Source organism: Cyprinodon tularosa, unplaced genomic scaffold (assembly GCF_016077235.1).
Source record: "Cyprinodon tularosa strain WSP-4 unplaced genomic scaffold, ASM1607723v1 ctg442, whole genome shotgun sequence".
NCBI classification, from domain to species: domain Eukaryota; kingdom Metazoa; phylum Chordata; class Actinopteri; order Cyprinodontiformes; family Cyprinodontidae; genus Cyprinodon; species Cyprinodon tularosa.
Window position 1 is genome coordinate 248759 of NW_024039166.1, and position 12664 is coordinate 261422.

General features: G+C 37.2%; 1 protein-coding gene across 8 annotated transcripts in view; it reads right to left on the reverse strand.

The window, feature by feature from the left end:
- Positions 1-305: 305 nt before the first annotated feature.
- dgki (diacylglycerol kinase, iota) overlaps positions 306-12664 on the reverse strand; it is a 103825-nt gene continuing 91466 nt past the window's right edge. For all 8 annotated transcript variants that reach the window (XM_038300204.1, XM_038300209.1, XM_038300207.1 and 5 more), the window contains 8 exons: positions 11118-11158; positions 10914-11038; positions 8390-8415; positions 6409-6446; positions 4428-4548; positions 2721-2757; positions 2407-2506; positions 306-884 (listed from right to left, as the gene is read on the reverse strand). In XM_038300204.1, coding sequence (XP_038156132.1) covers positions 774-884; positions 2407-2506; positions 2721-2757; positions 4428-4548; positions 6409-6446; positions 8390-8415; positions 10914-11038; positions 11118-11158 — 599 coding nt within the window. In that variant the 3' untranslated portion in view covers positions 306-773. The remainder of the gene's footprint in view (positions 885-2406; positions 2507-2720; positions 2758-4427; positions 4549-6408; positions 6447-8389; positions 8416-10913; positions 11039-11117; positions 11159-12664) is intronic.

Genomic DNA, 12664 nt, shown 5'->3' on the forward strand with positions numbered 1-12664 from the left:
TGTCCTTTAACTCTTTTACACAACAATTAAGCTTTGATATCATTTCAAAAAGGAACCCTATAGTTAATTTGGAGGTTTTTACAGACAGCTGTTGTGACTCTTGTCTAAGCTTGGGAAGTCCAACATAAGACTCATTGTCTAAAGCCATTTCAACCAATGCACATATCCTCTCTGAACGAGATGGTTTCCAGGAAATGCCTTGGTTAGGAGAAGAGGAGGAAACCTGTTCGGTGTGTTCTTGTTTCCTTATAAAATGAGCTTTGACACATCAGCTCACTGGTGACTCAGATGATAAACACAGCAGAGACATGTGACTGAAGGTTTAATAACTAAACACCTATGAAAATCAACGCAGGACGCCTGAGCCGGTGGTATATTTGGAGTAGATATGACACCACAGCAGTGTAACGTCTTTGGCACACAGGTTTTTATGGGATAAATATACTGCTTTGATCTCAACTCTGACCATCTTCCAGACTTAATATAGTTGTAAAATATGACCAAAACTACTCCATTACAAGACAAATTGCAATTGTTAAAAGTCAGCCAACCAGTACAACCAATAAATAGAATAAATAAATATAAATAAATAGTTGAGCATGAAAATCTCTGCTGCAGCGGCGCTGCGTACAGGGGGAGTGCCTTTCCTGGTCCGTCTCTGCGCCGCAGACCTAAATCCAGCACGGGTTTGATACTTCCCTCAGCTACTCTCAGGCTGGAGGGCTGTGCAGAGTCCAGAGTCCGAAGCTCGAGCAAATGAGCGTGTTTATGCCTCAGACAGCAGTCTCTAAGTCCTCATTGGTGCCAGTTGCAGTCTGCCGTTTGGAGATGAGGAAGGTTACGAGCTCAGAGTCTCCGGCTGCTTGGTCTACTGCCGTCTTCCCCTGAAGGGAATGAATAACACTGAAGGTTAATTAAAGTCCAAAAAAATCTCACTTTATTAACTACTTTTAGCATACAGATCAAAATGTATCCTAAATACATTGTATTTCAAGTGACACTTAAGGGAGTCGACCATGAAAGAGCCAAGAAAAACTGCTAAAGAGATTAAAGCTGAATTTCCAGCTCAGGGAAAATCAGTGTCACATCGCAGCATCTGTTGTTGGAGCCAAAGAGGACTTAATGGGAGACGACCAAGAAGGACACCGTTGAAAAGTAATTATAAAAACTGAAGGAAAGAGAAAATGACTGGAATTTGCCTTACGACATGTTGCAAAGTCACAAAGCTTCTGGGAGAATGTCCTACTGATTTTTTGCTCAGGCACATCAGCTCCACACCCTCAATTAGCCATTGTGGCTTTTCTATAATTTATTACTTATAACATTTTGAGTTCTCAAATATCAACTTAATTTCATGAATTTATGGCATTCCGACTCAAGATTTTAAGCCACCTGACTGAAATTGCACAAGGCATATCCAAATATTCTTCTACATTAAATGTATCAAAAGCAAACTCAATAAAATTAGCTTTTGAAAGTTATTGTTATAAACTACAGATGAATACCCTCTAGCAAAGGAAAAACTGATACACGTATTACAACACTGTGTGAGTATATATTAAGTTTTCTATACATGGCGGTTGGAGGTATGCGATCGCCTCCAGATAACTTGAAGTCCCCAATTATCAGCAAGAGGAAAACATTTCAAACTGCCTGAGGGGTGGATTTGTCAGACTGTAAAATCGGAGGTTCGTTGGAAGAGGAATTTCCAAAGAGCCCCTGAGTTGATATGCCTCAGTTATCATGTTATGTTTTAGTTTAAGTCATGAAACTAATAAAAGAAAGGTGGAATTCTCAGGAAGCCTGAAGGAGAAAGTTTATTTTGCCAATAGAAGTTATGGCAGTATACTAAGATTTGATTGACAAATGAGACAAAGTAAAAAAGCTGGGTTAGGAGAAAACGAAGCATGGCATAGGAGGAAAAACTTTTAATACCAGCTGTGGAGTATGGATGAAGAGGGGTGAAGCTTGATCCAGAACATGGATCCAAAGACAGCAGGAAATATCTTGCAAATTACAATTCATATTTAGGTAAAACTTCTTTGTTTAGTCTGGTGGTTTTGTGGGCGATTTTATTGATAAGGAAAGTTAAAAAGCCTTTCCTGTAAGGAAGAAGAGTCATTCCTCTTCCTCATCCCTTACTCAAAGCTGCTTCAACCACAGAGTTTGCATTTAACGTCAGCACTTTTAACTGGAAACAAAAGGAGGGTGTTCGAAAGGAGATCGATGGGTTTAACATACTACAGAGTGACCTTTTGCACATGATATAAAGAGATGTTTTTTTATTAAAGTGAAGGAAGTGCTTTTAATGTGAAACTGAAAGTAACAATTTCTCAGGAAATAATTTTCCTTTGACAGAAAACTTCCCCTGCCTCTTGTTTGTTGACAGCATGATCTGCTGGTTACCTGGAAGTTTGTCTTCTCCAGCGATGCACCTGCCTCCACCAACATCCGACACACTGCATGCTGCTTCTCTGAGGCTGCTTTGTGCAAGGCGGTTTCCCCCCTGCAGACACAGGAAGGCTTACTGAAGGCTGATGACAGTAATATGAAAACCTCAGTGATGTGAAACTAAAAGGAAGTGAACATAAGCAGCATGTAGGATTTAAAATCTGAACAAAGATTAAGCAAACTTTGGCTCTAAAAACACTATAACACGCCGTCTACTTTTCAAGCCTTTAAGATATAAATGTAAAATAAATACAAATTCTCCAACCTACTTGTCTCTGTCTGTTAAATCCAGGAGAACTTTTGACCCTGAGGAGTGAGAAACAAAGAACAGGAACAAAAAACTTTAATAAAGTCCAAATCTGAATCTGTTTTCTTATTGAACTCACAACAAGAGGTTTATAATTGTACGTTTTAATTAACTTATTCTACTGGAACTCTTCACTTTTTCTATGTGCATATAAAACAATTGATTCCATCTCATCACTTTAATCCTTACTGGTCATTTATGTTCGAAACAGACCCTCAAACATCATCTATTCCAGTAACAACTTAGCAAAATTGCTAAGTGCACACACTCCTCCAAATTGCACATCCCAATGACCAAACAAAAGACTCAGGAAGTTGAAATTTTTAGGCTAAAAACATGTATTTGACATAATCTTTAATCTTAAAGACAGACTTTGACACTATAGCTATAATTAGGAGGGAAGAGAAAGTGAAGAAAGCGCAAAGTGACTCATAAGCAGTGCTGGGACTGATTAGTATTTAAACAATCGGCAGTACGCTGAACGTATATGAAAAACCCATTCACCTGCTTCCTCTCTCTTGCTGCTGATAAGCTAGTAAAAATACTGATGATGTCCCCTCTTTCACAGTAAAGTTGAAACTAATGGTGGAGATGCAGAGACATTTTTTTCATTTTATTTTCATTTCATTTATTTTGAAACATGATCTGATTCAACAATGTTTACATTGAATACTTCATAAACATGCATCATGTTTCAAAAAGGAGTAGGATGAAGCATAAGCTTATTAGGCCCTACCCCTCAGTTACGTGAGTCATGGTGGTAAAGGACAATTATTTACAGTAAAACAAACAGTATACCAAATTTTTATATATTACTCTTTTTTGTATTCATCAAAAATACTTTTTTTATATTCTTTTTTGAATTGCTGGATGCTTTTACATTGTTTAATGTTTTCAGGCAAGCTGTTCCAGAGTTTCACTCCGCTAATTGATAAACTAAAGCTTCTTCTTGTTGTTCGACCATACTTAGTTTTGAAATTTAAGATCATATTTTCCATCTCTATCAGAAAACAAGGAAGTAAGTTATTTCTTTCTTTATAAAGTATTTTAGCAGCTCTGAAATTGATCAAATCTGCAAATTTGAGAATTCTTGAATCAAGGAATAAACAGTGAGTGTGATCTCTATAGTGTTTGTTATTCGTTACTCGTATTGCTTTCTTTTGCATAATAATCAATGGTTGAATGTTTGTTTTGTTAGTGTGACCCCATACTTCAACACAATAGGTTAGATAGGGCTGAAACAATGAGCAGTATGATGTGTGTAAAGCTTGTTTGGTTAGAAGGTGCCGGGCTTTATTTATAACCAAACATCTGGGCAGCTGTGACCGGACGTGCTGTATATGTCTCATCCAACTAATTTTATCATCTAAAATGACACCTCAAAATTTTATTTCATCAACTAATTCTAATTCTACATCATCAATACTTAACTTTATTTCACTATTTTTTTTGAATGTTTCCAAATATCCATCCAAATAAACATTCAGTAGTTCATTAGCAAACATGCTGCAGATCTGATACGTGTGGCGGCTGGCTTTTCATAGGATGGTCAGAAATCAACAGGAAAATGGTGAGTACTGAGAGCAGAGCTTGTAACACATTATCAGGTGTCCTTCCTGTTACAGCTACATGCTAATCCCGTGTTTTAGCATACTGTCCAGTTGCTCACCTTGTTGCAGTATGAAGCTGACCAGATCTCTGTGGCCCTTCTGGGCTGCAAGATGCAGCGCGGAGCAACCTCTAGAGTCTCTTACTAACAAACTGACTCCTCGACGTACGCTATCAGTCAGCTGGGAAAAGAAAAACCACAACAGGTTTTTAGTGACTTGTGATATTTTCTCTGATAAATATTTCAGATTTCACAACCAAACTCTAGCAATAGTAAATAGTGAACAATCAGAAGATACACAATATAAAATATGTTTATGAATTATAGGTAGACATCATGGTTGATATGGAAGAAAATGGATGACGCTTTGTGATTTAATCTGTTTATTAAATATCCAAAATGATGAAAGATTAGGAAGCATGTAAATATAGTAAGATAATGAAGCAGAATAATGACCCATAATAAATCGCTATGTGTGCTTCTTTCCCAGATTTTAGCCTCTTTTTTTTTTTTTAAGCTGTTTACCACTGTGGGGTCCCTGAGAAACTGCTTATAGAGCTAATTCCCCTGGAATTTTTTAACATTATAAAGACTTTTTTTTAACTATCTTCCCAAATCCACTTGTTAATAATCTTATTAGTCCCAATCAGACTGAAGTAGGGGTGTAAATAATAATCGTTTTGTATCGATGCATCGATCCAACAGCCGACGATCCGATGCATCGACACGTCAGCAAGAGTATCGACTCATGTTATTTTTTCCTCCAATCTATTTTTATCCATTTATGATGTAACTCTGACACCCGTGCTGCGGTGTAGTATAGGCCTATTTTTGTTACTTAATCTGCTGTTGCACTTATGCGTTGCAGTATTTTTTGATGCTTTCAGAATCTATAAAACAGGGGCATTATTATTTTTCAGTCCATGAGTTTCAGTGGTCTAGGTGAAGTACGACTTTGCTACTTCTTTTGTTTGCTGTATTTTCTCAAATAAAATTCAAAACATTAATAGAGCTTTCATTGATTTATTTAGAATTAGAAAAAATTGTCTAGCCTGTAAGTAAAAAAAACAATAATTAATCGAATCGTATCGTGTTGTATTCTTGGGTATCGAAAATAAGCAAATCATTGGGTCAGGAAATCGATACTGAATCGAATCGCTATAATGGATGTGATTTACACCCCGACTCTGAAGGGTAATTGAAACCAACGGCATGGTGCTTTGCTTGCTCCACTTATGGTTGAATATGTAAGTGTGGAGGACTGAACATGAAGCAAACTCTTGGGGTACAGCTGTCTTCTATAAAGGAAAATTGTTTGTTGTCATGTGCTGCATTTCATAAATCGGGATTTTAGTATGATCTTATGAAATGTTTTATAAATAAGACCCCAGAGCTGTAGAGAACTGCTCATTTCTATAAATCATTTACATTTAGAGACTAAAGTTGTCTTGATTTCTGCATCCATGGCCTCTATTTCTATAAAACAATAATTCATAGTCCACTTTAGATTATAAAGTTATAAAAAAGTTTATGTCATGAATAAAATCTATTATTCAGAACAATGAGGCAGTCAGACTTGGTTTTAATGACTAAATAAGGACATTTAAATGATTGACTCAATTTCCCCATTTACACGCCACGCTAGCACAGTTCCTCTCCTCCTATTGTCGCTCCAATGATACTACAGCTCTCAAAAAAACAGTGGCACCCTAACATTTAGGAACTTATGTGTCTGGATAGCATCCCCCGCTTAAAATTTCAATGGTCTGGGCATCATCCGCTCTTTGGATGTCATCTATTGTTAACTGGCTGAGAATTTTTGTGTTATGAGAAGGTGAATAGAACTGCGAATTACTAAGCCAGAAACACCCGAAAACCAACGAAATGAGTCAGCTGACTGTAATTAGGAGATGATTCGCACTGGTAGTTTAACTTATTCAGCGAAGAGATAAATATCAAAATGGAATACACAAACAGGCTAAACTGGTTAGATTTCCTGTAAATCTATTGACATCAGTGTTGCTTTTTTCCCCCAACATACCAGTAAAAGATCCCCAGTAGAGGCAGCAGTGAGAAGAGCTGCAACAAAACACATACAGGGATATCACTACACATAGAAAAAAACATTTGCATGTCCAAACAAAGAATCTGGCAGAATCTAAAGACGCTCTAGACATCTTTAGGCTTGTCTTCCTCCTGGTTTAAAAAGTTCTAACAGATCTAACCCTTTTGTCTTCCAATCTTATAAATCAACCTCCCATTGTTTGCTTCTTGCACTGATAAGCATGTTTTTCTAGAAGAGGAACATAACAAACTGGCCTTGTTTTACAGATGTTACACAATCACATCCTTTGCATGCTGGTAATTGTATAATAAAATTCAAGTTACCCCTCGGATGGTAAAGGGACCGACTATTTTTGTGCAAATATACTCAACAATCTTTATGAAGTGAAACTGAAAGTGACAGAAAAAGAAGGTTAGCGGCGTTGTTTGGAAGGCTAAATTGTTCAGGGAATTCCTGACTGTAAACATTTCAACTTTGCCCCATTATTTTCCTCTTTTAAATCCTGACAAGCCCAGACATGTCAGAGGACTTTACCCAGGTACTTCCACAGTGCCACAGGTAGAATAGGTGCAGAATTAGATATTTTTTATTATAAAAAGGCAATGCTTGGATGCTGGTTTGAGGTATAGTCATCATGATCGTTCCAGAACCTTAAATCATTCTGTTCCATTAGTTGAATCATGATTACGGCTGCAGGCTATCAGTCATCTGCATATGATGAGTTGATGAAAAATAAATAAAGTTCAACTTTAGCTTGTGATAAATCTGTTTACTACATTTGGGTGCATTTTTTAAAATCCTATTTTTTATACACAGATATGTATGGAAGAGGATTATGGCTACTGGAAAAAAAAAAGTTAACTGATTTTTAAATTTTATTTCAGTTTAACATGGGAGAAAAGTCAAATTTTGAATCTTAATGTAGATGGGCACCATGAAGGAAGAGATGTGGGAGCACTCAGCTTCACTGACATAGATGTGAGTTGTTTGAGAGGGCCAGTGACACATTGGTGAAAATGACGGAATTAGGCAACTTTTTATGTGCCCGAGGGGTCCCCTCATTAATAGAGGAGCAGAAGGTCATTAAAACAAGAAGGTCATTAAAACAAGAGAGCTAGTCTCTAAAACAGACATGGCTATGGTTAAAGCAGAAGGTCATTAAAACAAGAGAGCTAGTCTCTAAAACAGACATGGCTATGGAAAAAAGTCAGAATTCTAAGATTAAAGTGAGAATCCTGAGAAAAAAGTGAGAATTCTGAGAAAAAAGTGAGAATTCTAAAATTAAAGTGAGAATTCTGAGAAAAAAGTGAGAATTCTGAGAAATAAGTGAGAATTCTGAGAAAAAAGTGAGAATTCTGAGAAAAAAGTCCGAAATCGGAGAAAAAAGTGAGAATTCGGAGAAAAAAGTCAGAATTCTGAGAAAAAAGTGAGAATTCAGAGAAAAAAGTGAGAAGTCGGAGAAAAAAGTCAGAATTCTGAGAAAAAAGTGAGAATTCTGAGAAAAAAGCCAGAATTCAGAGATTAAAGTCAGAATTCTGAGAAAAATTTCAGAATTCTGACTTTTTTCCCATATTAAACTGAAATAAAATGTAAAAATCAGTTAACTTTTTTTTCTTCAGTGGCCCTAATCCTCTTCCGTAGATATGTAACCTGTTACCCTTATTTAGATGATAAAGTTATATATTGTGTTTTTCTTCTCCTTTTCTTGAAAGGTAGTGATTGTGTTTTTCCCAGCATCAATAACCCAGATTGTGACTCCTTACATTACGCACTGATGTATTAAACTATGAAGCTATGCTGGCTGCTGTGTAACTTATGCTATCATAGTCTAAACCAGGACTTTCCAACGAAATGCTCTTTACTCATCAGAAGCTAAAGCATTTCAACAAAACTTTTCTCTATGCTATTCTGAACTGGATTCAACCCGTTTAAATCAGATGAATCTCTGATTGGTTACCTTGTTCTTCAGATGTCAGGGGAGCTCTGTGAAGAGAGAGAGAGAGGAAAAAGACAGTTTTATGACACTTTGCCAAGCAGGAAGAGACGATCATTCCAGAGTGGTTGTTATTCCATCACCATGACAACCATGTGTTTAATCCTATTTGACACTCCAGCAAATTCAGGGTTTCTGTTATGATCTTGGCCGTGATGTTTTGGTTTTCCCCTTTGCTCCTTGCTTCCCTGTCTAATTGGTTCTGATTATCGGCGATCATTTCCACCTGGTTTCTCTACTATATAGGTTGTGTGTTTGCCTCCCATCAGCGCCAGGTTATTCCAGTGTTTTTGTGAGACATTTCCTAGCAATCTTTAGTCTGTTCTTTTTTCCTCATCTTGACCAGTTTCTGCCCTGAGGATCTCAAGTTTTGCCTTGCCCCTGTCTGCTCTGTTTGTCGCATCTGATCCTGGATTCTACCGGCTTCTGAACCTATAACTGTCTTCTGACTTCGGCCTTGGATTTCCCTTCTGGACTCGGTTACTACCTGGCGTCGGCAGGCGTCCGCTCTGCTCGCTCTCTAGGAACTCTGGGGGCGTCGCCCGTCGCAACTGCGGTCTCACCTCCCTCCTGGATTCAACTGTGTTCTCCGCGAACGGACTGAACTTTGAATCAGGTCAGTGACTTGGCTCCAATTCGTATTCAGCTCCACATCCAGTCACTGACCTGTATTCTCTCACGCTTTGAACTTTCCCACTGCCTGTCTCGCCTCGAATCCTGGGTCCAACTTCCTGAGATCATTACAGGTCTCTATCTAATGTGGCATGCTCAGAGAAACCATGAAGGGAGACACTCAGCAAATGTCCAAATCAACCTGATGCCAAAAAGAGGTGGGATGTTGGCACCATGTTAATAAACTGGCTTTAAAATGAGGACAGACTTAAGAATAATTTAAAGATCAGAAAGAAAAACTCCGGAGCAAGATGGAGCTTTGGATCCTGGGGCTTCATTAGAGGATTATTTTGATGGCCCAACAATGATTGAGCTCTAACTGAGAACACAAAATTATCCTTCTAAAGAATAAAGCGTGGAATACAGGGCACCACATGTTTGTGTCTATAATAACAAACTATAACCATTTATAATAACCATAACACATAGAAAAAACATTTAATATTAAGATTCCTGAAAAATAAAACAAATATCTAGTATATTTCTCAGATATTCTTTTCTTTTTTTCAAGCATAACACAGAAAGTAACCCTGAACCTATTGGGGACATTTCTGCAGTAGTTGGGCTTTAAACTGTCACACGGATGAATGGACTGATTGAGTCTGAAAACTGGGGGTGCAAGGATAGATCAGCTGGCCGGTTGATCGACATGCATATCCTTAATGTTGGAAGTCGATATTTAGATGTGATCCTGATCTTATCAACTTCTGCAAAGATCTGAAAATCCCTCACTGTCATTGCTATAAACCTGGATTTATATTTATAAGCAGTTATTTGAGAGGTTTGTATTGTTTCAGGTGTGATGAAGATTTAAATATTGTTGTTCTTGTGATCTAATCGCAATTGATAAAATCAAAATCAGAATCAACATGTAAGGGTTTTTAATCGGTAATCACCCAGAAACCTGCAATCGATGCATCCTTATTTTACGTTTTTATTTAAACTCATCACGATCTAAAAATTATGGAAAAGTTTAGATATTATTTCCAGATCTAGGAGCTCAAATGTAAAATGTATTCAAAACGGATCTCCGGTGTCGCAGATGCAGACTTAGACTGCTACACCATAAAAACATCCCTATTGAGATCCACAAGATGATGCAACTTTTACAGTAAATACCATAACACCAGAAGTTGGTTAATTTGGACAAGTGTTTCAATCTTTTTTTATTATTTTTTTACTTCAAAACATAAGGCAAGTTTTCATTTCTACTCTAATTTCAAGCTTTTTTACATTAACAACCCCGACTGATGTAGAGATGTTTAAACAGTGTTATATATTTTGACCTGATCGTCTGTATTTTTGCCAATACACTTTGTAAAGTTTGTTAAACACACCAAAAAAGAAGTCACAATGGTTCCTGCGGTCTGTGGACTTAATTTAATAGCTAAATCTACAGTAATATCTTTGGTTTACGCTTTCCCCTCAGGGCTAAACCTATGAGTGGATCAGACACCTAAGCCTAAAAAAGTGGATCTAATAGCACTTCATTAAATAAATTACAAATTTGAGGGACTTTCGTGGTGCTCTTCTCTACACTGTTCTTGGATTATTCAGAGTACCAACATCAATTGGTCATCTAGTGACATCTAGTGGTGTATATGGGTAAATGCACCTATTTTTACACCCCTCCTTCTGCAAAACTGTTGTTCAGGTTTTAATTACTGAATCATGCATTAAAACACCACACAGAGTTCTTGTTTACAGCTTAATTATGAAAACCCTGCTTTGAAATCATAAGTCTACTAAAATCTTCCATTGGGTGAGATTCATATTGTTTCTTATCTTCTTGCCATTGTAAAACTTCCATCCTTACCCAGTAGCAGGCTCCACCACCAGATCAGGCATCCCAGCTGATGACCCCTGGCTCACTAACGGACCCTCGTGGTCCAGGATGAAGACCTCATCCTGACATATTTCTGTCACAAAGTGAAGATGCTCCTGCAGAAAACAAAATGAGATATAAGAAAACTGAAGCTGGATGCATCAGGCTTAGTGAAGTCTGACTGTCCTCATTTACCTGAGCCTTGTCTATTCGATAGAAGCGGTCAGCTGATGTCGCTGAAATGAGAAGATATGGATAAAGATATAATTAAAACCTAAATGAATAAAACTAGATTTCACTTATAGGTCTAGTTTCTTTTCTTTCTGTAAATTATAGACCCACATAAAGTAGGTTTTAACTTATTATTTATAGCATAATCCACAATTAAAGTCGTCTCTAATGATAACGATTTAGTGCTGCAGCAAAATTAATACATTTTGAAACATGGGCTGTGTCCGATCGCCCGCCCTAACCCCTAAATCCCTCAATCTGCCATATATAGCAGGGACTATATAGTGAACTCAGTTAACTGACCATACGGACAGAAGAGCACTACTTTAAGCTCCCCGTTGGTCACGTGATTCCACATCCCTGCGCCATCTTTGTTAAATTTCGTGGCTGTGACAACAAATCCCATAATGCTTTGCGCAGAGAGCTTTCTGTGCAAAGCATTCCGGTATATATCTGCTGGTCGAAGGACCATGGATGATCACTACTTTTCAAGGTGCATTGTGGGAAATTTCATGTCCACTTCTTTTTAATCCACTAGATGTTTGGACACTGATAAAAAAATTACGTAAACACTATATGCTGGCTCTGTTCGAAAACCTAGGACGCATCCTTAGAAGACCGGATTTGAAGACCGATTACGTCATAGCGCGGCGCCGAGGTCTGGTCGGATTCCAAGAGTCCTTGTTATGCGGCCTTAAAATGCGTCCTTCTTTTTGCCCGATTTGAAGGATGGGTCCGATGTATCCTCGGTATTCTTGGATATCCCAGGATTCATTGCGAGACCAAGCAAGCCGTGATCAGAGTAAAGGTTACTTGGTGCCGAACAGTGGTGAAAATTGGAAGTTCAGTTTAATATAATACAAGTCAGTGAATAGTTCCGTCTGAGATTAATGAAAAATTGTTGTTGTTTTAATGGTTATAGAGTCAGATATGTGGCGGTAATGTTTGGTTTATCTAAAGGTTTTTATCTGTTACTGTGTAAATGGGTTTGGCTGTAATTTAAGGACAGATTCTAATATATTTGCAGGGTGGGGACTATAAATCTGATAGGATTTTTATCTTTTTATTGCTGTTTTGCACAATATGCTTAACTTCGTATTTTTTGTTGTTGAATATTAGAGATTTTGCAGATATATTTTTTATAAATATATTGTTTAGATTTACTTATATATTTCTACCCCTTTTATAGAATAGAATAGAAAATCCCTTTATTTTCCCACAATGGAAAAATTTACAGCAGCAGAAAGATTATTGAAAATGGTCACACAAATGTGGACCTTAGAAAAATGTCTAAGAATAACATAATAGGGAAGAGTTAAAATATAAACAATAAAATACTGTAAAGTGTTTTAACAATATAAAACTGGGGAATAAATAACCAATATGCAGCTATGGACATTTTTACAGTAATGGATATTAGAAAATAGCAGCAGCATCAGAGATGTGCAAAATGACAGCAGCATGTTATTTAATTGACTAAGGTTTCTATCATTACATTTGATTTTATTAGT